Below are 27,943 nucleotides of genomic sequence, written 5' to 3'. Positions count from 1 at the left end.
CCAAAAACATTTTAAGTTCATTTTTTTTAATTTGCTTAATTTCAAATACAGCTTGTTGAAAGAAGCATCTAAAAATTTCTGAATTTTGTGTACATAGTATTTGTGTGGTCAAGGTAGTTAATCTCATGGCACTGCTAGAGACTGTTACTAACAACTGTTTAAACTGTAGTTCCATTTACTAGCATAGCAGGCTATCCAAAACTGTTACTGTTATCATCAGTAGGATAGTAAATAATTTAGGTTTTGTCTTTAATACAACAGCTATATACACAACTATAGTACACTGATTACTTTCAATAAACACATTTCAGTTCATAATGTACACAAGAACGAATGTTGTCATTCTACGATAGATGTTAGTGTATGACTGTATTCATATACATTTTTACAATGAATGTTCAATAAGAGGCTCTCGTTACACATCTTTGACAATGAGAAATTGAGTGACTATGTCTAGATAATGGAAGAAGATTAACAGTCTACATTTCTTGAATGTCTGAAACTTTCTCACTCTTTGTTTCTCTGAATAAAACATTTTGACTGTACACTGGTCCCTGGCTTTGGGGATCTGTGTGGTTTGATGGTAGACAGTTTGTTTGCACACCTGTACACAGCTCCTACTTCAGTTTTGGCTGGATGCTATGGCATGATCATAGACTTGTTACTGATGTCTCATTACTGATCTTCTGGATGCTATTGCATGGTCATTATCTGTTACTGGTTTTTTATTACTGTTTGTGTGGATGCAATGATCGTGAGCATGCTGTTGGATTCTGGTTACTATTTGGCTGAATGCCATGACCTGCTTGTAGACTTTCTTCTGGCTTTTGGTTTGTGACGACATGTTTCTTAATTTCGTCTTGGCTTCTTGTTACTGTTTGGGTGAATGTTACTGCCCGATCGTATACTTCTTGATGGCTTGTAGTAACCTTCTGGCAGTGTGTTAAGACCTGTTCGTTGGCTTGTTCCTGACTTCTTGTTACTGATTGGCAAAATGTAATGGTACGGTCATATTCTTGTTCTTCGCTTCTGGTTGCGCCGCTTGGACCGGATGTTGTCGCCTGATCGTTTGATTGTCCTTGGCTTCTGTGTATTATGGGGCTAAATGTTATGGCACGATCGTACACTGGCTCCTGGATGGTTTGGTTCTGGGTGGCTGTCATTCCATGGTTGTTAGGCTTTCGTTGTCCAGTGAAGGTAAGAATGCCTATTCGGCTCCGGATGGCTTTATGTCCCTGAAGTCTGGCAACACCTCGGGTTCGAGTACGTCTGAGTGAATGTCCTGAAGCTGTTTGGGTACTTGTCTGTGTTGGGATGTTCGTCAGGTTTGCTGGACTGGTAGGTGTAACATCAGGTGGAATGTTACCTAGAATCATCTGCCTGTCCTCTGATGATTGTCCCTGCTGTTTCTTATGGCGGCAATCTGTAATGAGACAGTAAGAACAACTGAAGTATAGTATATTTTAAAGAGAGCGTAATAGCTGTAACTATTTCCACATTTTTAGCATTGTTAGTCTTATAAAGTTGTTAAAAACTATTGCAGAGCAGATCTTACAAGGTCATAGCTTTATAAAAGATTTAATAATTATCTAAAATGGGTTTTATCAAAACGAGATAAATTGTAGCTTAAAGCAAAAACATTAGGTTTAACTTTATTTTATCTCTCATTTAAGTAAACATTATGAATTGAGATTTTATATTTCCAGGAATCTCATCAGGATAAACACTTTTTCTACAGGATTTCTCTCTATATATAGACACACACACACACACAATACACATGAATATGCATAAATAGTGATACAGAAAGAGTGAGTGCACAAAGCTTTACCTTGAATGCTGTATTAAGTCTGCAATTTATACTTTTAATGCTTAATGTTGTTACACACATAAATATATCATACGTAGGTGAGCTCAAATACAATATACACATACACAAACACTTACGCATATAAACATGCACACAAGTACACACACTCTCACACAAACATGTACAAACATACACCAAGATAACAGAGATACACTTATTTCGTCAGGTGAAGTTTAAATTTAGAAATAAAAGATAATATTACCTCCATGTCTCTTGATGACGATAACAACAAAGACGACAGCCACGAGAATGCAGCAGCCAATGCTGATGATGACTGGTGTTACTATGTTCTCGTCAGTATGGATGACGGGTTTCGAACCTGTAGATTATGCACAGGGGGAGATGTAAACTAACATCCTTACTTTTAAATGAAGTAGTTGATAAATGCAACATTAATGTGTGCTTTGATAAAGAGAAACAAATTCTTTTTTTAATTTTCCTTGCTTTTTTAAGTTGTGGCATTTTATCAGCAAGAATTTGTGTATTTGATCTTAGTTTAGAAGTATACATCAGATGCATTAATATAAACACTTTTCACACAAACACACACACACACACGCACACACAAACTCTTATAAATTCTAATTCATTGACAGGTATAAGCATAAATATGCACATAAACTCATCCATGCATACATATCGTCTGAGGTCGTATACACAGACATAAGTAAAACAGCAGTCACCTATCCTTTAGATGGTTGGGGAGGAGTTTATAAGACCTGATTTCTTGAGGTCGGAGGACATCTCCTTTCCTCCATTGCCTTTATTTTTAATCTACGCTCTAAGGGCAACAGTCCACTGGATGACTGGGACTTTTAAGGAAAATACGTTTGTGAAGTTTCAAGTATGTGTTTGTAGTCTGTGTTGTAGCCCCTGGCACAAGTCATTTTTGTGTGCAGTAACACAAATTTCATACTGTAACAACATTCTAAAATCATATTTTACTATTCTGTACTTTTATGCATACAGGTTACTTACCATTTACGAAAAGAGAAACACTTGTTTCTCCTTTGCTGGTGTGATTGTCGTTCCATTCTATCAATACCTTGTCCGCCAGACTAATCTTTGTGGAGATTGAAGTAAACATGAATTTTTCTTTTTTTATACAATGACATTTTAGTGATTGATCGCTAATCTTGCAAATATTTTCTTGGAATACAATGGTACAGAAAGTCTTTGGGAGATCTCTGCTTCTCGTTGATACTTTTACTCTGATAAATTCGTTGCTGGGCTGACAGTTGTCTGTTAACGCAAAGCTTATGTGGACGTAACCATCTTCATTTACTTCAGTAGCGTCGTCTTTAAACCTTCCATCGGCAAACTCCAGTGTAACACCTGCATGTAAAATGTCACAAATACGGATTATTTTTTTCTACAACATTACTTCACACTAAGTTGATATAGTCACAGTATGGAAGAACTAAATAAAAGCAATTATTATCCGATTCTGAAACTACACAACAGAGCAAAGTCATTGTCATTCTCAATTCGCTTTACCGTAGTCTCTTCCGTTTAGCCCCAGACTCATCCATTTAAAGGAAGTATTTGAACTTTTACAATTAACCACAAATCACATAAAATTGAGAACTATTTCAGCAAGCACGTATTTAAAACACTTACAGGTGTTGTTTCCGTTGACAGAGTGCGCTTGAGGTGCGAACATCGCCATAAACACAGTAAGAACAAAGATGTTTATAAAAGTCTCAATCACCGCTAATATGAAATATTTCATGTTCGTATGAAGCTGAAAGTCAAGCTATTCAAGGAGTCTGTCAACTTAAAAGTGACTTATCAGTAATCATCATCACTGCCCGAAGGTCCCGGAAAGTGACCCTTCATGCACTTCACAAACAAGCTTCCCTTCTGTATTCAGATTTTTATGTTCCTTGTGTAAAATAAAACATAACGCCTTGTATACTACTGCAATACATCAAGTATCTCACATACGTATCGAAATCTTATTATAAAATCTGAAAAATCGCGAAATATGAACATTACTTAATGATTATCAGTATTGATAGGAATGCTAGTATACTCAATGTATACATCAATATTAGCATTGTTATAGTTTTCTTCTTGTGTATACATACATGTGTAAAGATTTCTTTGCATTAAGGAGCATAGGATGCTAGTTATACATACCACATATGTCCTCAAAGTTTTATTCATTCAGATTCACTTTCTCTGACGCGCACACGAGTGCACACAAGACAATAAGGATTGACACATACAGTGTGTGCGCGTGTGTGTATGTGTGTGTTAGATAGATAGTAGGGAGAAAGAGCGTGTACAGTTTTACCCGTAAAAATTATAGTCAGGATTCTTGTAATGTCAGGAAAAGTCGACAATCGTATTCTAGTCATCACCAATAACCTTAGCCCTAGTCCAGGCTGCGAGTGAGAGGACAATGAGCGCTTTTGTGTATCACGTCCTCCTTTCATGAAGGAAATAGAAAGATGCAAGAAAGAGACAATTAACGGTTATTAAAATGGGTTGGAAGAGACTTCAAGGCAAAGAAAGAGACCCACAGCTATACCATGTATAATATGACACAACGTGCATTTCAGCTGTTAATATAACATTCAACATTCTTTAATCATTACATAATCTTCAAACACATTAGTTTTATCAGTCTGGTATGCTGTTACAAAGTAATTTATCGATCAAAACGATCTTTATAACTCTTTAGTATTATAATTCTGCAATTAATATGTTAATGCACCATTCATGCGAACTATCATCTATTATGAGTTATTTCATCATTTTGTATAAATGTGGAGTGCAGCCCTGATAACCTCTATTCATCCGCCATTGATTTCAAATTTAAATTGGTGTAGCGATATACAACAATAAAATCAGTATTCAAATCATTATGGTGGGTTGTGATCATTCTTGTGACTGCATTTAACAGAACAGCAAAAATATACTATACTACACCACCATACCAACAAGGACTTTGGTTTCTAGGTTAGCAGAAGGATTCAATGCATGATCCTATTCACGACTCCACTCGGTGCTCCACCAACGTGTTTGTCCCTAGACTTTCCTTCTGTCAGTAAAAACATAAATCACTGTCGACCCTGCTTTGGCTCTTGTCTATAATTGTTTTAGTTATCGTATAAAACGGATGGCACGGGAAAAAGCTTGGTAAAACTTCCCTGTTTAAAGTCCGTTTAAAAGTGAAGACAAAGCTGCATTCATGTAAAAACATACAAGGAAGGATAAAAGGTTGTAAGAACACTTGATGTAAGAAACCTTTTTAAAAGAAATCTCTGACAAGAACAAAGCAATAAATTTTAAACCTTTTTTTATTAAGATACTTTGTATTTATATTGTGTGGTGCTGGCCATACTACAGTAGTATACAAAGCTCGATTTACATCCGTAAAGGAAGTTTTAAGATATAGCATGTGAAACTTTTTAGTCAGAAATACAGGAAACGTCACTTCTGCACGTGTACGGCAAAACACAACGACCACTGTCTCGTTAAGACACGTTTTTGTTGCCATATTTCTTGAAGGGCTTGACCAGTCGTTATCAGTCGTGGAACAAATGTCATCGTGGTACTCTAAAGATAGAAACATGTCGAGATATCTCACTGTCGTTATTGCGTTGTTGATTCCAATAAGAGAACAGATACATAAAGATTGTTGTATATGACTTTTCGTGGGGATCTTCATAACATTTTTGATGATCTGTAATTTTCAGATATTATGTTAAGATATTATTAGCTTTAATGACGTATAAAGACAAGAGAGACGTCATAGTTGTAATGACGCAAAAGGACGAGTGACGTCATAGTTGTGATGACAAATAAAGGCAAGAGAGACGTCATCGTTGTAATGACGTAAAAAAAAAAAACAAGGGAGACGAGTATGAGGTGAGGAGGTTAGAGTCAAGCTGTGGAGAGTAAAGGTCACGATATTTCTGCTGGCACTATTCCTGTGTCCGTTTTGAATGCATGAGAGGAAGTTTGTACTCCTCAGGAACATCACACCCCTACCACTCGATTATATATATATTCCTGCAAATTTTAAATTCAGTGTTGTTTTCAGCTGAGGTGATGAACTAGAGTTTGTTAGTCAGGGTTGGAGATCTGGAGACAATATGACTAAAGTAAATAAAGACGGTTACTGTCATTGAACACGCAGCACATTAGAGTATAAATGTAAAAACTGTCGTGTAAAAATAAATTAGACAACGCAGAACGTTTAATTTTTATATCTTTTATCTCCTTCAGATACAATCCTGTGTCTTTCATTCGTAAAGTTCAGCCCATAAAATAGGTTGTGACTAGACACAACTAAAAAAAATCTATTATTTTTAATCTTTCAAACAAACAAAAAATCTTTAAATCGTTAGTCAAAGCCACAGACAAGCCCAAATCATCACACTCACAAATCCACACGCAAAACGTACGTATACTCGATGCGCGCGCACACACACATTGATGCACAACAAAATAAAAACACAAACATCTACTGAGACATACTAATAGGCAGCTACATGACAAATCAGCATTCGCCACATGAATGTGGTTCTGTACTTAAGATTTTAACATTCGGGCTTGAAAAATTATGCTTCTATAGTTCATCAAATTACTTCTAAAGAAGGATTGACAAAAGTGAAAACAAAGCAAGTTTGAAATAGTTCAGAAATAGGTTTCATCTTATACTGGCACGTATTACATATGACTTAATGATATTACTGATAACATAACACTTTGCCGCCATTTTAGGTCGCCAATAAAGCCGTCATGTCAGAAGACTCACTTGTATCCATGTGGAGGAGGAGTAGCATTAATTGATCCTGTAACACACAGACACACACACACATGGTTACACAGACCCCAACATTCGCACGCGCGCGCGCACACACACACACACACAGACGAGTGTTATTTCATAAACCTTTTGCCCAGATTATGCTTATTGTATATTGTTAGGCCATGGAAGACAAGGAAACATACAGAAGGATAACAAAAAATGGTAACAAAAAAGTGAAATGCAAGGTGTGTGTACAGATATTATAATTATACCTGATAAGATTTTACCTGCTGGCTTATCTGACAAAGACAGGATTCATCTGACCCAGAAATCCGACGTTTGTTTTAAAGTCAGAAAATTCTCTCAGTCTCTCTCTCTCTCTCTGTGTTATTGCTTGTTAAGAATATGAATTCATGTATGTGCCAAGTAATAGTCCATCAGGAATATGACTTGATTATGGTCGTCACTTAATGTATGAATACCGATCACAACTACATCCATACTTGCAGACACTACTGTTCTCACTGTGGGTTATACACCCCGTTACATTTTCCCATCATACATAATCATGAACATACATGCACACTACCCCTCTTTCTCTCTTTATACCTCTTCCACACTCTCTTTCTGTCACAGTAGTCACACATGGATGCTTCGTCAGTACATTCTCGATCACCGATGAGTCTGGACCAGAATGTTCTGTCTTAAGCCAAATTAGCTGAGAAAGTAGAGAGAGTGAGAGGCTCAGCCTACAGAAACCAGTTTAAATCTCTTTTGTTTTAGAAACTATGAGCTACAATTAGTTACACCAGTAATACTTGGTCTCTATCTTAAGGACATTGTACGTAGATAATTGTTCTTACCTTGCTTTTCATGAGCAGCTAAGAAAACGCTTAATGGAACAGGGCCATACAGAAATGAACAGCAGCCATGAAGAATTCTAAAAACATTTACAGGTTACGAAAATAGATAAATATATTTTACCTTCTCTTATCACTTAATTTAAAGTCACAACTAAAGACACACTCACATGAATGCACTTATACACTTATATCCTCACACAAAGACGCTCGGTCACTCACACACACTCACACACTGACTGTGAGACCGATTAAAGTTCAAAATAAATTAGACAAAAGAATAAACTGTGAGTATATAACAATATACAATATAACAATATGTTTATCCACTTAGAGGATAAAAGCAAAAACAAAAAAACAAAAAACAGTGTACTTTCCGACCTTTATAACTGACAAAGACACTATCCACTTGACTCGAGAACCCCGGAATATATTTTTCAGGCAGAACAGTTATAACAGTAATAAAACATTGCATTATAAATCCCTAGTTATGACTTGTTGATATTAATTACAGCACTACTACTTCACCTACTAGTGCTATGAATGACATTGTATATTTATCAGTCAACAGGACTTACCTTCCACGTGAACATCTGGCAGATGTATTAGTTCACTGTCACGACTTGGTATAACTTGAATTATCAAAAATATATAAATAGACTGTATAATTATTTAATATTTCTCAACATTTAATACACATTGACAACTCAAGACAACTCACACATAGATGAAGTACACGAGAACGAAGTATATGAGAGCGCGATTGACTGCCTGCTAAAAAAGTTTACGGGTATGTTTACCCGCTTAAACAAACAACCAAAATTTGTTTTACAGAGAAGTATACAGAGGAAAAAGAGACAGGGAATGTCTAAAGCATTAGATGAAACTCTTTGACGGCTTCTTGCTTGATTTGCAAACATTGATATTGTCAGGATTTAACAGTAAACGCTTCTAATACAAAGAATGGTGATGTATGCATGGTATTTAACTTGAGCTTTGTCATTAACTGTCACTGGAAGACACTGTCGTTAAAAGGTAGAGCGATTTGTATATTTACTGTCATATACACAGAATATGTCGTGATTTATGCATAACCTACAGTTTCTTCTTCCACGTGCATTTCCTGCAAGAAAAGAATAAAAAAATTACCTCTTACCTTTACTTTGGTAGGTAAAGATACAAACGTAAAGGAGGCAAAATTAATACAAATAAATCAACTAGTAACATAAGCGTGAACAAGAAACAAAATATAATAGTTAAACTTTTCTTGCATATTTTTTTGTCTTGATATTCAATCAAAGGACAGCCACCTGGTGAGTTTCTTTCTTTTCTACAGATGTCTCTAAATTTTAACTTGAGGAAAGAAAGTCTTTTGGCAATTGTACCTTTTACCAAAATCTGTCCTCAAAACATTATTCAGCGACTTTTATGCCACTTCACGAGGGCACAGACACCGTTGTGTGTGTATTCATGAGCAAAACACAAACAATTGCCATCAGGCTTCCAATCTTACTGTTGGGCTTTAGATTACCATGACAACAGCAACATTTATAAACACAAAACTGAGAGGGTTTACTTTCGTTAACCTTCATAGGTTTTATATACTAAATGATTAAAAGCCAACATTCCACAGACCGTTCGGCCCGGCTGGCTGCCGTCGTTGGGCTTTCTTCTTGCGGTCCAAGGCCAATAGTTGGCAGACGTCACATGGCCGGTCACGTGAGCAGCGCGCGCAAAACAGTGTCTCGAACTCATTACGGGAACTAGACGAGGCTTCCACAGGCTCTGAAGATCACCATAACATTAGAAATGACACCATCAGGTGTATTGAAAAGGAACCTGTCATTTGTAATATGAGTTGGATGTCTTTTACCACTCTCGCAGAAATATAAAAGACATAGCGTTGTGGGATCTATGAGGATCTCTTGGCTTTACTAGGATCCCTGAGCCTCATTTGCCATTATTCATCAGCTGGCAGAAAGATTACTCCTTCAGAGTTACAATAAAATAACAGAATGTTGTAAGAATTTAAACTATCAAAAAATATTTTTATACTATTATACAGACACTTTTGTTTTTGCTTTATTTTCAGTCATTATTTAGCCTTTAAAATTACATTAATTAAATTTCATAGCTTGTCTTAGTTAAACGTTGTTAAACAGCCAACCTTTCACGTTCGTGTCTTCCGCGTGCGATTTATTTTCATTGGAGGCTTTCTCCAAGAGGTGATGTAGCAACAGTATGCAGGAGTCACAAGGAAGGTCACGTGAGCATCGCGAGCAAAGCATACACTTTAAGTAGTAGCTATCCGTACATGTCGACCCTCCACAGTCTTCACACAATTCCCTCGTTGGCAGTGCAATGTCTGATTAAAAAAAGTTTCCGAAATTAAGCAAGTAAACACATCACTTTGTAGGAACTGCCTGACGATGAGCACTTTCACTAATTAAAGCATTTCATGATAAGGAATTTGCTCTAAGACTGTTTAGAAGGTAGTAAGAAGAATATTTCTACGGCATGTGTAAAAACCCCAAAACGATGATAATAAATATAGCCGAAGAAGAGGAAGATGATATTTCTACAGTTTATTCTAGGTAATAGTATTGATGAAATATAAGTTATGATGTTATTTTTAGTGAAAGATTGAAATTTAAGAAAAAAAAATAGCTGCCATGAGTATTTGAACTTGTATTTGTGGACCTTATTTTTTTCCTCATGATTTTAAGAAAATGACTATACTTGCATAAATCGTACCGAAAAAAATCCATAAAAATCTTGTATTTATGAAGTAATTTAATATTTCTTTCTTTTACCAGACAAAAGTAGTGTGACACAGGAGTCTGTCTTTCGATGGATGCAAACTCAATGGGAAGAGAAATACGTAGATGTGCATTCAGCAGTACTGTTAATATGATGGTCTTCTTTGAATCCTTTCGCTAGTTTAGATAGAATTGTCTAAATAGATAATGTTAGCAATACTTAATGTGAGCATATTCAAATTTAAAGGGACAATAATAAGGTATATCTAGCCTTATTACCTAGTTCGAATTCCTCGTGCATCTGCCGATACCTCCGCCAGCCACAGACTACACACGAGTTGCCCATGTCTGCTGAAATATAAAATAAAACTAAAATAAACAAATCTCATGACTGCTGTGCGATGCAGGATTGACAAAACACCCGTTGTGCAGTTGGATGATTTAAAATCCAAGCTTTACAATATAAACTCAACATATACCTAATACAAACCCACCATACATCTAACATAAGCCTAACATATGTAGACGTTTCTGTGTGAAAATCACACAGCTGACTTTCTTCTTGAGTATGTACCGCAGGGCTTCTGCTAAGGCTAAATTCTTTGGGGTCCCAGGGACCCCTTCTTCAGATTTTTAAGGGGTCCCTGTTCTTCGCCCAAATTCGAATGGGACCCCATTGACGAAAATTGAAAGGATCCTCCAAACTTTTAATGCGTACTGTACGTAATTTTTTGCGTAAGCAGAAGCCCTGCAGTACCTTCAGAATCCCGAGTGCCGGCAATAAAGTAGTACCACAACACTAAGTTACATCATTAAAATCGCTAAATAGCTCTTCGTTTTCGTTGGTGAGAAATCTGTCTATGTTTATTTAGCCTCGCTTTCAATAGAGGACACAAGTTGTTTCCACTGAGGTGAAACCATCGGTGAAACAGATCACAAATACCTACCTGAAGCAGCCACAGCTGTAGAAGACGAAGCAGCGATGTCCTCTTGAAACGAGTTGACGTCTTAACCAAGATGGCGGATGAGAAACTGTTTCGAAACGACTAAATGTTTGATTCTTTCTTATTCAGGCCAACTATAAGTGTTAGCCGGGGAGAGGAAGTGTATTCACGTGAGTACATGAGTACACGTCTAGCAATGGTGGGTTAGTTTGTCCCACACACTTCCCTGATGCTGCTGAGGCTGAATGAGGTTTGGTGGAAATTATTAGGGGGTTCCCCTTCTCCTGCCCTACTTTATTTTGCTGAGGTTGGTTTACATGTCAGATGGGTGACGTCACTGTCATGCCTGGTCTGTCGGTAAATTCTGCTGTAGTCGAGCTGTCGAGATGTTTTTACCACAGCAAAGAATGTATCATCGCAGTTGATTATCATTATATTCAAGTGGTGTTGAAAAAATTTTTGAGTGCTTATCGAGGTGGTGGAAATCTTGTTAAAAAAAAAGACACCAGCAGAAATTTATAATTTAACAATCTGTTTAATTACTTGGTACGCTGAGATACTTCTCCAGTCACACGTACAAACATACACAGCGCCACATTCACACACAGATGCACACGCACACGACATACAGACACACACGACACACAATTGAAATACAAAACTAATGACGTTTGACATATCAGAAGAGGACTGTGTACCTAGTATCTTAATCTATACACGCTTTGGAATAGGTGACTTAAGTATACATATAAACGTACAAGCATGTAAAAAAATAATGAAATAAGAATATGATAACATTCACACCACACCAGTAAGTGTATCTTGATATCACAGGATAGAGGATAGAAAAAATGTCAGTAGAAAGACAGCCATTTGTTTTCGTCCGTGGGTGTTTGTCTTTGTGTGTGCGTTTCTGCACGGGGGGATCTCACGGGTGGCAAACATGGCTGTGTGAAGGATGTTCTCAGTGAACCGTGTTGTTTCCCTTTCCCTGTCGACCACGTAACCCTTACTTTGTCAATGACTTGTGTATTTAATATATACCCCAGTGACTTTGATTATGTCTTTGCTCGCTGCTTAAAGAAAGATATTAGACTAAGATGAATCTGCACTTAAATTTAGAAACATTTGAAGACTCAAATTATTGTACTATCATTTATTGTACTATCAATAATATAACACAATTAAAATGTATGTCCAGACTTCACTTTTAGACAAAGAACAGTATCAGGAGCACGATCTCCTTGTGGGACTTTTCTTATCATAGTGTTGGACAGTGTAACTCCCAAGCTGACCCTCTTCGACCTCCTCAGGAGCAATTGTCTCATTTTGAGAACTAGTGATTTCTTAAACTTGAGGTCCATGAGAGGTCCCAATAGCAAGTGTGACTGAGTAGTACTGAATACAGATAAAATGTCCATGAATAGAATGCGAGCGTGTGTCCCCGTGCTGTCTAGATGACTTGCTGCCAGTTATAGAAAGTTAGGGAGTACACTCTAATTTTTGCTTTGTGCACAATGTGATCAACAATGTTATTGACTGACTAGCTGCATACAACCCTTTCCATGCACTGAGCAAGACTAAGGGTCAATGCAACTGTTCTAAAGTTATTAATATTTTGTCATATGACTGTTTGGTACTGAAGTAATGAAGCTTAAAAAAACAATTAACAGCTCAGGAACAGATGAAACACACGTGTGACCACTGGGCTGAGCTACTGGGCGCAGGACCTGAGCACACGTCCGTTCAGACATCTTTGAGGTGTCACAGGTATAAATCATGGAGAGACAAGATCTGTTGTCCCGTGGATCAGAAAGAGAGACGACCTCATTACACACTAAAACTCAATCATAAAGATCCTGTGTTATATCCTTATACACCAAATGTGTTTAAGCACTGTAAGCTTTGTTTCGCAAGTAATTTGTCGATCAAAACGATCTTTATAACTCTTTAGTATTATAATTCTGCAATTAATATGTTAATGCACCATTCATGCGAACTATCATCTATTATGAGTTATTTTATCATTTTGTATAAATGTGGAGTGCAGCCCTGATAACCATTGATTTCAAATTTAAATCGGGGTAGCGATATAAAACAATAAAATCAGTATTCAAATCATTATGGTGACTGCATTTAACAGAACAGCAATCATATGCTATACTACACCACCATACCAACAAGGGCTTTGGTTTCTAGGTTAGCAGAAGGATTCAATGCATGATCCTATTGACGACTCCACTCTGTGCTCCACCATCGAGTTAGTCCCTAGACTTTCCTTCTGTCAGTAAAAACATAAATCACTGTCGACCCTGCTTTGGCTCAGGTGTCTATAAATGTTTTAGTTATCGTATAAAACGGATGGCACGGGAAAAAGCTTTGTAAAACTTCCCTGTTTAAAGTCCGTTTAAAAATGAAGACAAAGCTGCATTCATGTAAAAACATACAAGGAAGTATAAAAAGTTGTAAGAATAGCTGTTGTAAGAAACCTTTTTCAAATGCAATCTCTGACTAGAACAAGGCAATAAATTCTAAACCTATTTTTATTAAGATATTTTGTTTTTGTATTGTGTGGTGCTGGCCAGTATACAGTAGTATGCAAAGCTCCGATTTACATTCGTAAAGGACATTTTAAGATATAGCATCCTGCGAGACTTTTTAGTCAAAAATACAGGAAACATCACTTCTGCACGTGTTCGGCAAAGCACAACGACCACTGACTCGTTTAGACACGTTTTTGTTGCCATATTTCTTGAACGGCTTGACCAGTCGTTATCAATGCGGGGAACAAATGTCATCGTGGCACTCTGAAGATAGAGACATTTCGAGATATGTCACTGTCGTTATTGCGTTGTTGATGATTCAAGCGGATTCTGATAAGAGAACAGATACATAAAGATGGTTGTATATGACTTTTCGTAGGGAACTTCATAACTTTTTTGATGATCTGCAGTTTTCAGATATTATGTGTAAGATATTATTAGTTGTAATGACGTATAAAGACAAGAGAGACGTCATAGTTGTAATGACCCAGAAAGACAAGAGAGACGTCATAGTTGTAAAGACGTATACAGACAAGAGAGACGTCATAGTTGAAATGACGTAAAATGCAAGGGAGACGAGTATGAGGTGAGGAGGTTTGAGTCAAGCTGTGGAGAGTAAAGGTCAAGATATTTTTGCTGGCGCTGCTCCTGCGTAAGTTTTGAATGCATGAGAGGAAGTTTACTCCTCAGGAGCATCACACCCCCACCACTCGATTATATAAATATATTTTCCTTCAAATTTTAAATTCAGTGTTGTTTTCAGTTGAGGTGATGAACTAGAGTTTGTTATTCAGGGTTGGAGATCTGGAGACAATTTGACTAAAGTAAATAAAGACCGTTACTGTCATGGGGCACTTAGCACATTAGAGAGAGTATAACTTTAATAACTGTCGCGTAAAAATAAATTTAACAACGCAGACCGTTTAATTTTTATTTCTTTTATTTCCTTTAGATACAATCCAGTGTCTTTCATTCGTAAAGTTCAGCCCATAACATAGATGTGAGCACACACACACACAAACTAAAAGAAATCCATTATTTTTACTCTTTCAAACAAATTAAAAAAACTTCAGATCGTTAGTCACAGCCATAGACAAACCAAATCAACATCCTCACAAATCCACAAGCAAAACGTACGTATACTCGATGCACGCGCGCACACACACAAACACTGGCTCACAACAAAATAAGAACACAAACATCTACAGAGACATACTGATAGGCAGCTACATGACATATCAGTATTCATCACTTGAATGTGTTTCTGTACTTATTGTTTTAACACTGAGGCTTGAAAAATGATGTTTTTGTAGCTAAACAAATCACTTACAAAGAAGGATTGACGAAAGTGGAAACAAATCAAGTTTTAAGTAGTTCATAAAGTGTTTTCGTGTGATACTGGCACGTACTACATATGACTTAATGATATTGCAAATAACATAACACTTTGCCGTCATTTATGTCACCAATAAAGCTCCCGTGTCAAAAGACTCCCTTGTTGCCTTGTGGAAGAGGAGTAACATTAATTGATCCTGTAACACACAGACACACATACACATGGATTACATAATAACCCTTGGTCACACAAACATTTGCACACACACACACACAGGAGTGTCATTTCTTAAAACTTTCATCCAGATTAATCTTTTGTATACTGTTAGGCCATGGCAGACAAGGAAACATACAGAGGATGATAAATAACAAAAAAGTAAAATTCAAAGTCGTGTTTGTATATATATATACCAAGACTATACCTGCAGACCTATCTGACATATCTGACCGTTTAGATGTCAGAAAATTGTGTGTAGGTGTGTAGTTTTGCTAATTGCTAATAATATGAATTCATGTATGTGCCAAGTGATAGTACACAAGGAATATGACTTGATTATGGTTGTCAAGCTATAAATACCGATTACACTTACATCCATACTTTCAGACGCAACTGTTCTCACTGTGGGTTTATACACCCCGTTACATTTCTTCATCATACATATGCACATAAATGTACCTGCCCCTCTTTCTCTCTGTATACCTCTTCCACACTCTCTTTCTATCTCAGTAGTCATACATGGATGCTACGTCAGTACATTCTCGATCACTGCCCGATGAGACTGGACCAGAATGTCCTGTCTTATGCCAAATTTCCTCAGCAAAGCTGAGAAAGTAGAGAGAGTGACAGGATGAGCCGACAGAGACCAACTTAAATCTTTTTTTTAGAAACAATGAGCTGCAACTGCTTACAACAGTAATACTTGGTCTTCATTTATCTTAAGGACATTGTACGTAGATAACAATTGCTCTTACCTTGCTTTTCATGAGCAGTCAACAAAACTCTTAAAGGAACAGCCTCGAAAAGATTTCAATGAAAACCCTGAAGATTTCTGAAAAAACATTTACAGGTTACAAAAAAAAATAGATAAATATTTGTTACCTTCTCTTAATTTAAAATCACACAACTAAAGACACACTCACATGATGGTACTTATACACTTATAGCCTCACACAAAGATACTCGTTCGCTCACTTACACACATACATTCACACACTGGCTGTGAGACTGGTTGAAAGTTCAAAAACAATTAGACAAAAAATAGACTGTGAGTATATATGTTTACTTACGTAGAGGATAAGAAAGATAAAGCAAAAAAAAAACAAAAAAAAAAAAACTAGTGTACTTCCCGACCCACAAAGACCTGACAAAAGACACGACCCCCTTGACCTCAGAGCCCCGGAATATATTTTGCAGGCAGAACAGTAATAACAGTCATAAAATACAGTCTGTGTTATATATATCCCTCGTTATTGCTTGTTGATATTAATTACCACACTACTACTTCACCTACAGGAGATGAACAGGGCTCTCATGTGAAGTTAGCCCTGAGACAAGTTAGGAGTGTAACACCTCACTCCCCATGAACATGAGGAGGTTACCGGACTACATTACTTCCTCTAGGGTTGTCTTAATGACATTTTATGTATATCAGTCAGTAAGACTTACCATCAGGGTGAAAATCTGGTGGTTGATATGGATCACGGTAACGACTTGGTATAGCTTGAATGATCAAAAACATATAAATATATTGTATAACTATTTATTATTTCTCAACAATTACATACATATTGACAACTCAAGAATCGCTCGCGTACCAACACACACACACATATTCTCGCTGACACATTCACACACAGAGAAAGTATATGAGAAAGAAGGACTAATGAGACAGCGCGATTAAATGCGTGCAAAGAAAGTTTACGGGTATGTTTACCCGCTTTAAAAAAATCAAAAAACAACCAAACAGTTTTAGAGAGAAGCAGACAGAGAAAAAGAGACAGGGAATGTTTAAATCATCAGATGAAACTCTTTGACGGCTTCTTGCTCGATTGGCAAATGTTCATATATTATCAGGATTCGACAGTAAACGCCTCTATTACAAAGAGTGGTGATGTATGGATGGTGTTTAACTTTAGCTTCGCAATTAATTGTCAGTGAAAGACACTGTCGTTAAAAGTGATTATATATTTACTGTCATATACACAGAATATGTCGTGATTTATTCATAACCTACCGAGTCTTCTTCCACGTGCATTTCCTGCAAGAAAAGAATTAAAAAAATTATCTCTTACCTTTAATTTTGTTGATAAAGATACAAACGTAAAGGAGGCAAAATTAATACAAATAAATCAACTAGTAACATAAGCGTGAACAAGAAATAAAATATAATAGTTAAACTTTTTTTGCATATTTTTTGTCTTGATATTCAATCAAAGGACAGCCACCTGGTGAGTTTTTTTTTTTTTTCTACAGATGTCTAAATTTTAACTTGAGGAAAGAAAGTCTTTTGGCAATTGTACCTTTTACCAAAATCTGTCCTCAAAACATTATTCAACGATTGGTATGCCACCTCACGAGGGCACAGACACCGTTGTGTGTGTATTCATGAGCAAAACACAAACAATTGCCATCAGGCTTCCAAGGCGTCTATCTTACTGTTGGGCTTTAGATTACCATGACAACAGCAACATTTATAAACACAAAGCTGAGAGGGTTTACTTTCGTTAACCTTCATAGGTTTTATATACTAAATGATTAAAAGCCAACATTCCACAGACCGTTCGGCCCGGCTAGCTGCCGTCGTTGGGCTTTCTCCCTGCGGTCCAAGGCCAATAGTTGGCAGACGTCACATGGCCGGTCACGTGAGCAGCGCGCGCAAAACGGTGTCTCGAACACATTACGAGAACTAGACGAGGCTTCCACAGGCTCTGTATATCACCATAACATTAGAAATGACACCATCAGGTGTATTGAAAAGGAACCTGTCATTTGTAATATGAGTTGGATGTCTTTTACCACTCTGACAGAAATATAAAAATATAAAAGACAGCGTTGTGGGATCCATGAGGATCTCCCTTTGGCCTTACTAGGATCCCCGAGCCTCATTTGCCTTACTCCTCAGATTACTCCTACAGGAATAGCGATTTCAGTAAAATAACAGAATGTTGTAAGAATTTAAAGTATTAAAAATATTTTATGCTCTTATACAGACACTTATTTTGCTTTATTTTTACTCATTATTTAGCCTTTAAATTAAATTAATTAAATTTCATAGCTTGTCTTAATAAACAACCAACCTTTCACGTTCGTGTCTTCCGCGTGCGATTTTTTTTCATTCGAGGCTTTCTCCAAGAGGTGATCTAGCAACAGTATGCAGTAGTAACAAGGCAGGTCACGTGAGCATCGCGAGCAAAGCATACACTTTAAGTAGTAGCTATCCATACACGTCGACCCTCCACAGTCTTCACACAATTCCCTCGTTGGCAGTACAATGTCTGATTAAAAAAAATGTTTCCGAAATTAAGCAAGTAAACACATCACTTTGTAGGAACTGCCTGACGATGAGCACTTTCACTGACTAATGCATAAATATAGTCGAAGAAGAGGAAGATGATATTTCTACTGTTAATTCTATGTATTATTATTAATGAAATATAAAAAAATCCATAAGAATCTTTTATTTATGCAGTGATTTAACATTTTTTTCTTTTACCTGACAAAAGTAGTGTGACACAGGAGTCTATCTTTCACTGGATACAAACTCAATGGGAAGAGAAATACGTAGATTATCATTGAGCAGTGCTGTTCATATGATGGTCCTCTTTGAATCCTTTCGCTAGTTTAGATAGAATTGTCTAAATAGACAATGTTAGCAATACTTAATGTGAGCATATTCAAATTCAAAGAGACAATAATAACGTACATCTAGCCGTATTACTTAGTTCGAATTCCTCGTGCATCTGCTGAGACCTTCGGCTGTCACACGAGTTGCCCATGGCTGCTGAAATATAAAATAAACAAATCTCATGACTGCTGTGCGATGCAGGATTGACAAAATACCCGTTGTGCAGTTGGATGATTTAAAATCCAAGCTTTACAACATATACCCAATGTATACCTATGATAAACCCAGCATATACCTAATATAAACCCAACATATACCTAATATAAACTCAACATATACCTAATGTTAATATGATGGTCCTCTTTCAATCCTTCGCTAGTTTAGATAGAATTGTCTAAATAGATAATGTTAGCAATACTTAATGTGAGCATATTCAAATTCAAAGAGACAATAATAACGTACATCTAGCCGTATTACTTAGTTCGAATTCCTCTTGCATCTGCTGAGACCTTCGGCTGTCACACGAGTTGCCCATGGCTGCTGAAATATAAAATAAACCTAAAATAAACAAATCTCATGACTGCTGTGGGATGCAGGATTGACAAAACACTCGTTGTGCAGTTGGATGATTTAAAATCCAAGCTTTAGAACATATACCCAACGTATACCTATGATAAACCCACCATATACCTAATATAAACCCAACATATACCTAATATAAACTCAACATATACCTAATGTTAATATGATGGTCCTCTTTCAATCCTTCGCTAGTTTAGATAGAATTGTCTAAAGAGATAATGTTAGCAATACTTAATGTGAGCATATTCAAGTTCAAAGAGACAATAATAACGTACATCTAGCCGTATTACTTAGTTCGAAATCCTCGTGCATCTGCTGAGACCTTCGGCTGTCACACGAGTTGCCCATGGCTGCTGAAATATAAAATAAACCTAAAATAAACAAATCTGATGACTGCTGTGCGATGCAGGATTGACAAAACACCCGTTGTGCAGTTGGATGATTTAAAATCCAAGCTTTACAATATAAACCCAACATACACCTAATATAAACCCAACATATACCTAACATAAACCCAACATATACCTAATACAAACCCAACATATACCTAACATATGTAGACGTTTCTGTGTGAAAAGCACACAGCTGACTTTCTTCTTGAGTATGTACCTTCAGAATCCCGAGTGCCGGCAATAAAGTAGTATCACAACCCTAAGTTACATCATTAAAATCGCTTAATAGCTCTTCGCGATGTTTATTTAGCCTCGCTTTCGATAGATGACACAAGTTGTTTCCACTGAGGGTGAACCAAAGACCAGACAGATCACAAATACCTACCTGAGGCAGCCACAGCTGTAGAAGAAGACGAAGCAGCGATGTCCTCTTGAAACGAGTTTACGTCCTAACCAAGATGGTGGATGAGAAACTTTATATACACGACTAAACGTTTCTTCTTTCTTATTCAGGCCAACTATAAGTGTTAGCCGGGGAGAAAAAGCGTATCTACAACATGAGTACACGTCTAGCAATGGTGGGTTAGTTTGTGCCACACACTTCCCTGATGTTTGTTAGACTGAATGAGGTTGGGTGGAAATTATTCGGGGCTTCCCCTTGTCCTACTTTTTTTTGCTGAGGTTGGTTTACATGTCAGTTGAGTGACGTCACTGTCACGCATGGTCTGTCGGTACATTCTGCTGTTCAACCCAAAGTACTCCCATTACTAAATGATGATAAAGTAAAGAAGGACACAACACTAAAGAAACCCAAATGGAAAAACAGAATGAAAGATGACTTTATTAGTTCCCTAGATTCAAACAAGATTAGCCACTTAACAAATGAAGTCAACGAGCTGTTACAAAGAAATCATGAAGTAGACTTACACAAGATTGATGCACTAACCCAAGAGGTATGTAACATTATGCTGGATAGTGCTAGTAGATGTGGCCTACTCCCTTATGCCAGCAACCCAAAGAAACAGCAAGTCCCTAGTCAAAAACCTAAAACCAAACCATGGTTTAACCCCAGCTGTCGCAGGAAAAGACGCGAATTCTTTAAAGCACGGCGCCAAGCGAAAACGTGTAACAACCCAGAATCCCAATCACGCATGAATAGAGCTGGACAGGATTACAAGAGAGAAATAAGAAAGCAGTTTAAACTCTACCAGCAAAAATGGTTTAGGAAAATTAGACACTTAAGAAGTAAGGACCCAAAGGTTTTCTGGAACATTCTGAACAAGAATAACAGTGATAAAATAAAGAAGGAAACCCCAACCTGTAATGAATTTTTACAGCACTTCATGGAGATAAACAATCCTGGCAATTACACACCTGAAACTGACCTACTTGTGAATACCACTGAAACTAGCAATAACTATCTCAACAGTGAAGTAACAGAGAGTGAGGTTGCTAATTGCCTAAAAAAGCTAAAAGGAAATAAAGCTTGTGGAAATGACAATATAATAAATGAATTTTTAAAATTTTCTCAACCAAAGACTCTGACCCTATTCACAGCCCTCTTTAACCTCATATTAGCAACAGGTCATGCCCCCACAGAATGGGCAACAGGTATTATAACACCAATTTTTAAAAACAAAGGAAAACAAAGTGATCCAAATAACTACCGTGGCATTACAACCCTTAGCTGTTTTGGTAAGCTATTCACAAGTGTCCTTAATATACGCTTAAAACATTACCTAGAGGAAAATGATCTCAAAGGACAGGAACAAGCAGGCTTTTGGCAGGGGTTATCCACCCTTGACCACCTATTCACCATGCAAAGCATCCTCGAAATTTTACTAAGTAGAAAAAAACGAGTTTTCTGCGCGTTTATAGATTACCAGAAAGCATTCGACAAGATAGATAGAACTTACTTGTGGGAAAAATTGCTAGATCTTGGAGCCAAGGGAAGATTCATGAATATAATCAAGGATATATACAAAAAGGCAAAATCCTGTGTTAAGATTAATGGAAACCAGTCAGAGTTTTTTAAAAGTAGTCATGGTGTCAGACAAGGGGAGAACCTATCTCCTCTATTATTTGCAATTTATCTTAATGATCTGAAAACTCATCTCTTAGCAGACTCTGTTAGTGGTCTCCCAGAGCTAGCCAAACTGACACCAAATAACCTCACCCCCAAGAAACTGATGTGCTTCTTAAATTATTCATACTCCTATATGCAGATGATACTGTCATTTTATCCGAAACACCAGAAAATCTACAGAATGCTTTAGACAGCATGAAAAAATACTGTGACAAGTGGAACCTGACAATTAACTCAGACAAAACAAAAATAGTTATTTTCTCTAGAGGTAAAATAAGAAAGAAACCAACATTTGTTTATAACGGTGAGAAACTTGAAATAGTAGATTATTACTCCTATCTTGGCCTGAAACTAAACTACAATAACAAATTTCTAGTAGCACAAAAAGACCTATATGACAGAGCCTCAAGAGCCATGTTTGCTTTACTGAAAAAATGTAAAAAGTCACAGCTACCACTAGATATTCAACTTGACATGTTTGACAGAATTGTTCTTCCAGTACTTACCTATGGTTGTGAAATATGGGCATCAGGAATTAGTGACATTTGTGGTAAACTACAGCTAAGATTTTATAAAATGGTCCTCAAAATAAGAAAGTCCACCCCATCTTGTATAGTGCTTGGAGAATGTGGTCGCTTCCCTGTTAGTCTTCTTATTAAAAGTAGGATGCTTAGCTTTTGGTTTAAATTGATTAGCAACAGTAATAAACTATCAAGCACTACATATAGAATGCTCTTAAATCTACACGAAACAAACATTCTTAAGTCTAGCTATATCAGTACTATCCAGACAACGCTGCAAGACCTTGGCCTAAGTGGAATATGGATAAACCAGAAAAGCATAAACATAACAGGTGATTGGTTCAAGAAGAAAGTAGATAGGTCCCTACAGGACCAGTATATCCAGAATTGGTTAGGGAACTAGACTCCAAACAAATATACTCAAATTATAGAATGTTTAAAAGCAGCTTCTTACTAGAACCCTACTTAAAAATCCTACCCCCACATGATTACCTCCCTTTAATAAAATTTAGGTCATTGAATAACCACTTTCCAGTGAATAAAGGTAGGCAAACAGATATCCCTAGAAATGAAAGGTTCTGTAGACTCTGCAACACCAAGGACATAGGGGATGAATTCCACTATCTTTTTAATTGTAACAAATTTGATACCCAGCGCAAAAAATACTTACCAAGCTACTATACTCGTAACCCAAATGCTTACAAATTCCAATCTTTATTAGCCTCAAAAAATAAAAAGACCCTCAGTAGACTATCTCAATTTGTAAAGATATTACTAAGAACAGTAAACTAGTTAAATTGATAAAACGTGTGTGTGTGGGATATATTGTACACAGGGATGGATGGGAGTGCATTACCTCTGTGATAAAGAAATAGTAAAGAATACAGAACACCTGTGAAAGAGAGTGAGGGAGAACAAGAGAGTGGTTATCCTATGTTCTGATATGTCCAGATGCTTTAACCTACTCGATTACAATATCCAAGTTTACACGAAGTGATTGGAAAAAGGAAAGAATGAGTGGATGATTTTGAATATATGTAAATGAGAGACACCCTATATTTAATGATAAGAATGTGAATGTATATGCATTGATACTTCCTAATTTCTCAATACCCCCTGGAGGGCGACAGAATAAAAGAATCTTGAATCGAGCTGTCGAGATGTTTCTACCACAGCAAAGAATGTGTCATCGTAGTTGAGTATCAGGTGGAATTGAAAACATTTTTTTGAGTGCTTGTCGAGGTGGTGGAGATCTTGCTAAAAAAGACACCAACAGAAATGTATAATTTAACAAGCTGTTTAATTACTCGGTACGCTGAGACACTTCTCCATAAAACACACATATATATATATACAGCGCCGCATTCACACACGCAAACGCACACGACATACACACACACACGACACACACACACACCATTGAAATAGAAGTACGTTTGACATATCAGACGAGGACTGTATACCTAGTATCTTAATCTATACACGCTTTGGAATAGTTGATAAAGTATACTTATAAACGTACATGTATGTAAAAAAAAAATAATCAAATAAGATGATAGCATGCTCACCGGTAAGTGTATCTTGATATCACAGGAAAGGGGATTTAAAAAGAATGTCAGTAGAGAGACACCCACTTGTTTGAGTCCGGGGGTGTTTATTTGTCTGGGAGAGTGTGTGTGTGTGTTTCTGCATGGGTGGATTTCACGGGTGGCAAACATGGCTGTGAGAAGTATGTGCTCAGTCTTCCTCATGCCGCGGTTTAGTGAACTGTGTTGTCTCCCTTTCCCTGTGTGAGCGGTCCGGTGGTGCAACGCTTAGCGCCTGTCACCAATACGGTGAAGGTTGGCTGCCCAGAGTTCATTTCTCGTCTCGGGCACGCTGTTCTTTCTCTGCACGTGGGATCTGTTTACAGGGCTAGCTGCCTTGCCGTAATATAGCCTTAGTTGCTGGCACGGCGTAAAACACCAACTCACCCCCTCCCTTTCCCTGCGAACCGCTTAACCCTTACCTTAATTCAATGACCTGTGTACTTAATATATATATATCCCAGTGATTTTAATTATGTCTTTGCTAGCTGCTGTATAATACCTTAACATAAGATATTAGAGTAAGTTGAACCTGCGCTTAAATTTACGAAACATTTGAAGACTCAAATTATTGTATTATCATTTATTATATTACCAATAATATAACACAATTAAAATGTATGTTCAGACTTCACTTTTAAACAAAGAACAGAATAAGAAAATATAATACAGTATAAGGACTGTAATAGCAAGTGTGACTGAGTAGTACTGAATACAGATGAAATGTCTATAAACAGAATTCGAGCAAATGTACCCGTGATGTCTAGATGACTTGCTGCAGTTATAGTTAGGGAGTAAACTCTTATTTTTGTTTTGTGATCAGATATGTCATTGACTAACTGGTTGCACACAACCCTTTCCATGCACTTAGCAAGACTAAGGGTCAAGACCACTGTTTAGCCATTAAGATTTGTTATGTGACTCTTTGGTACTGAAGTAATAAAGCAGGTGTCCTATAGCTTATAAAACAATTAACAGCTCAGGAACAGGTGAACCAAACGTGTGACCATTGGGCGCAGGACCTGATCACACGTCCTTTCAGACGGTCAGGTGCTGAGGTTCTACAGGTATTCATCTTGGAGAGACAAGATGTGTCGTCCCGCGGGTCAGAAAGAGAGACGACCTCATTACAGACTAAAACTCAGTCATAAAGATCATGGGTTACATACTTATACACGAAATGTATTTAAACACTGTAAGCTCTTTTCCGCAAGTAAAACGCCGTTAGCAAAATAAGTAAATAATAAAAACAAAACAGCTTAGTGGAGTCCTTTCTTCCCCCCAAAAACATAAGCACTGTTTAACAACTGATTCGGGATGGAAGCATTGAATATAACCCCACAATTTATTTTAGTCTCTACACCAGTTTGTAGTTTTATTTTAGAGATGTTGTTATCGTTTTCGCAATGCGTTGGTTTGTTTATCGTCATCTGCTTCTTTCAGTTTGTAGAAAGAGACACAAAATTGTATCTTTTTTCATAGCAATTTACTTCTGTGTCCTTCCCATGTACCAATCCTGAAATTGTCCTTTCCATTAAAAATGTAAGATGGAAAAATTGAAGTATAATTTATAGTTTTTAGGTTCTTTTTCTCAGTACTTACAAAAAGAGGATATATTATGATCTTTAAAGCAAAATTGTCTTCTTTATATACGAGGGCGTATCTGTCTTAAAGCTCGAGTGTCGCAACGTTAAGAAACTTCAAGGCTTGAGCTCAACATTTTTCTTGAGGTTTGTCAAGTCTGTTTTGCGATGCTGGTTCCAGATAGCCACCATTTGACTGTCGAGGTTGAATCCGAGGCGGATGTACTGCAAAGATAATAATTAAACTTGTTATAAAAGGAATTGTGAAGTATACAGAAATTATTTGGTTTTGAATTATCCCGTCGAGAATCGTAATTGCTCTGATCCTGAAATATTAATAATTTTTAAAAGCATCCACGCAGTCAGCCTCCTAAATACAGCTTGGAATATAGCCTTGTTAGTGCTAAAAATTGTTTTTATTTCTTTTTAAATTTAATCTCTTGATGTGAACCACTAACAACTCATTTTCGTACAAACATTACATTTACAAACGTTTTGCTGACGATGAAGTGTTGGAGTGACTGGCAGCAGAAGTGCATGGATCACAACTGCATATCGCATGTGTGTTCGCTTCATAAAGATGTACTTCTCGACGAAGTTTAAGGGAGATAATACCTTGAGCTGAAATTAAATTAAAGTAAATTAAAAAGTGATTAATTCATTATATTTGTCTTTAATTTTAGTTCTATCAAGCTGAATTGTAAGCTATAATTGGAGAAAATAATATATATTTATATCGAGAGAGAGGAAAAAGAAAAGTTTTATGAAAAACGACTGTATGTTGTATTCCTTTCGCTATTGGCACACACGCAGGCAAACATACAGACACCAGGCTTGATGGGTGATTAAGATAAACACGTTAAAAAAGTGTAAGTCTAGCTAATAACTACTACCTCTACATTTTCGAATTTTGACGATGACAACACCGATCACGAGAACCAGGACAATGCTGCAACAGATGCTAATGATGACTGATGCTCCCATCTTCTTAGTGTTAGGTTTGGTGGTCGAACCTAAATATGTAACATGTGTATCGGTAGTTTATTGTTTATTTTATATTTGTTAAAACTTTTTTTCATCGAAACACACTTTGATATGACAATACACTAGTCTATACACTTATACCCATAACATATCTCATGCACATACTTATCTACACCCACACATTCCTACACACACACTGAGGTATCGATATACATGATGAAGCGAAACAGGAAACAGTGCCAAACCTGCCAAACCTACAAAACAGTAAGTCTAATAAGCCACCAATACAAAAAGACACTGAAAACAACTCCAAATGACATTATAACCGACTACTTTTCGCATTTGTCCTCTAACCACATTCTAAAATCATGTTTTACTGTTCTGTACTTTTATGAATACAGGTTACTTACCATTTACGAAAAGAAAAACACTTTTTTCTCCTTTGCTGGTGCGATTGCCGCTCCATTCTATCAATACCTTGTCCGCCAGGCTAATCTTTGTGGAGATTGAAGTAAACATGAATTCTTCTTTTTTTATACAATGACATGTTAGTGATTGATCACTAATCTTGCAAATATTTTCTTGGAATACAATGGTACAGAAAGTCGTTAGGTGATCTCTGCTTCTCGTTGATACTTTTACTCTGATAAATTCGCTGCTGGGCTTACAGTTGTCTGTTATCACAAAGCTGATGTGGACGTAACCGTCTTCATTTACTTCAGCCATGTTGTCTTCAAACCTGCTGCCGGCAATCTCCAGTGTAACACCTAAGTTCAGATTGTCAAATGTAGAGATTACCATCTTCTTTATAGTTAGTTTACAAATTAGAGTTGTAATTTCTTATATTTTTTAAACCGTAAAATACATTTATAAAACAAAATTCTTGCAGTATCGTTGCACATCACATACAACATGGCTGACCAAACATTTTAATGTAGTTGCTATATTTTAGTTGTTATGTTCCTTTAATTTTTTTTAAAATTTAAATACAATTTGATATTTCCTTAAATTTACCTAACTTCAAATTAAAATGTCCAAAAAATGTAAAACTCGAGAGGTTCTAACAAAAGATTATTCGCAATTACTTACATTCATTTGCTGCTGTCTTACTAAAGTCTGCATGAGCCACCAACAATGTGATAAATACAGTAAAGAAGCTGTCCAGAAATATATTCATCGTCAAAGATGAGAATGTAGTTCGTGCTGCTCGTCATCAGCTGCAAGCCAATGTCAAGAAGTATGGCAACATACTAGTGTTCAGATGAGACAGACTCGAGGAAGTCTTACA

General features: G+C 36.8%; 2 protein-coding genes across 12 annotated transcripts; both read right to left on the bottom strand.

Moving 5' to 3' along the window:
* Positions 1 to 25: 25 nt before the first annotated feature.
* On the bottom strand, positions 26 to 27,943 carry LOC112568812. 3 transcript variants are annotated; one of them, XM_025246296.1, is made up of 5 exons: positions 27,745 to 27,943; positions 27,066 to 27,422; positions 26,565 to 26,684; positions 26,164 to 26,292; positions 24,720 to 25,896 (listed from the first exon to the last, which is right to left on the bottom strand). In XM_025246296.1, exons 1-5 carry the CDS (start codon positions 27,830 to 27,832, stop codon positions 25,802 to 25,804), a joined length of 789 nt encoding a protein of 262 aa, XP_025102081.1. In that variant the 5' UTR covers positions 27,833 to 27,943; the 3' UTR covers positions 24,720 to 25,801. The 3 variants fall into 3 exon arrangements, with proteins under 3 accessions (XP_025102079.1, XP_025102078.1, XP_025102081.1); XM_025246294.1 differs by lacking the exons at positions 24,720 to 25,896; positions 26,164 to 26,292; positions 26,565 to 26,684 and adding exons at positions 26 to 1,423; positions 2,073 to 2,189; XM_025246293.1 differs by lacking the exons at positions 24,720 to 25,896; positions 26,164 to 26,292; positions 26,565 to 26,684; positions 27,066 to 27,422; positions 27,745 to 27,943 and adding exons at positions 26 to 1,423; positions 2,073 to 2,189; positions 2,849 to 3,205; positions 3,491 to 3,714.
* LOC112568813 lies at positions 6,077 to 20,495 on the bottom strand. 9 transcript variants are annotated; one of them, XM_025246299.1, is made up of 10 exons: positions 20,281 to 20,495; positions 19,779 to 19,856; positions 19,384 to 19,461; positions 19,000 to 19,077; positions 18,374 to 18,571; positions 17,855 to 18,004; positions 8,595 to 8,618; positions 8,074 to 8,127; positions 7,499 to 7,575; positions 6,077 to 6,678 (listed from the first exon to the last, which is right to left on the bottom strand). In XM_025246299.1, the coding sequence occupies exons 2-9, from the start codon at positions 19,849 to 19,851 to the stop codon at positions 7,529 to 7,531; spliced, it is 702 nt and encodes a 233-aa protein (XP_025102084.1). In that variant the 5' UTR covers positions 19,852 to 19,856; positions 20,281 to 20,495; the 3' UTR covers positions 6,077 to 6,678; positions 7,499 to 7,528. The 9 variants fall into 9 exon arrangements, with proteins under 9 accessions (XP_025102084.1, XP_025102082.1, XP_025102090.1 ...); XM_025246297.1 differs by lacking the exon at positions 17,855 to 18,004 and adding an exon at positions 9,131 to 9,280; XM_025246305.1 differs by lacking the exon at positions 17,855 to 18,004 and adding an exon at positions 9,131 to 9,280 and having other exon boundaries at positions 19,015 to 19,077.

The sequence above is a fragment of the Pomacea canaliculata genome, linkage group LG7 (genome assembly GCF_003073045.1).
Source record: "Pomacea canaliculata isolate SZHN2017 linkage group LG7, ASM307304v1, whole genome shotgun sequence".
In the NCBI taxonomy this organism is placed as follows: domain Eukaryota; kingdom Metazoa; phylum Mollusca; class Gastropoda; order Architaenioglossa; family Ampullariidae; genus Pomacea; species Pomacea canaliculata.
Note: the sequence above shows the minus strand (reverse complement) of the source record. Positions and strands in the feature narration are given on the sequence as shown.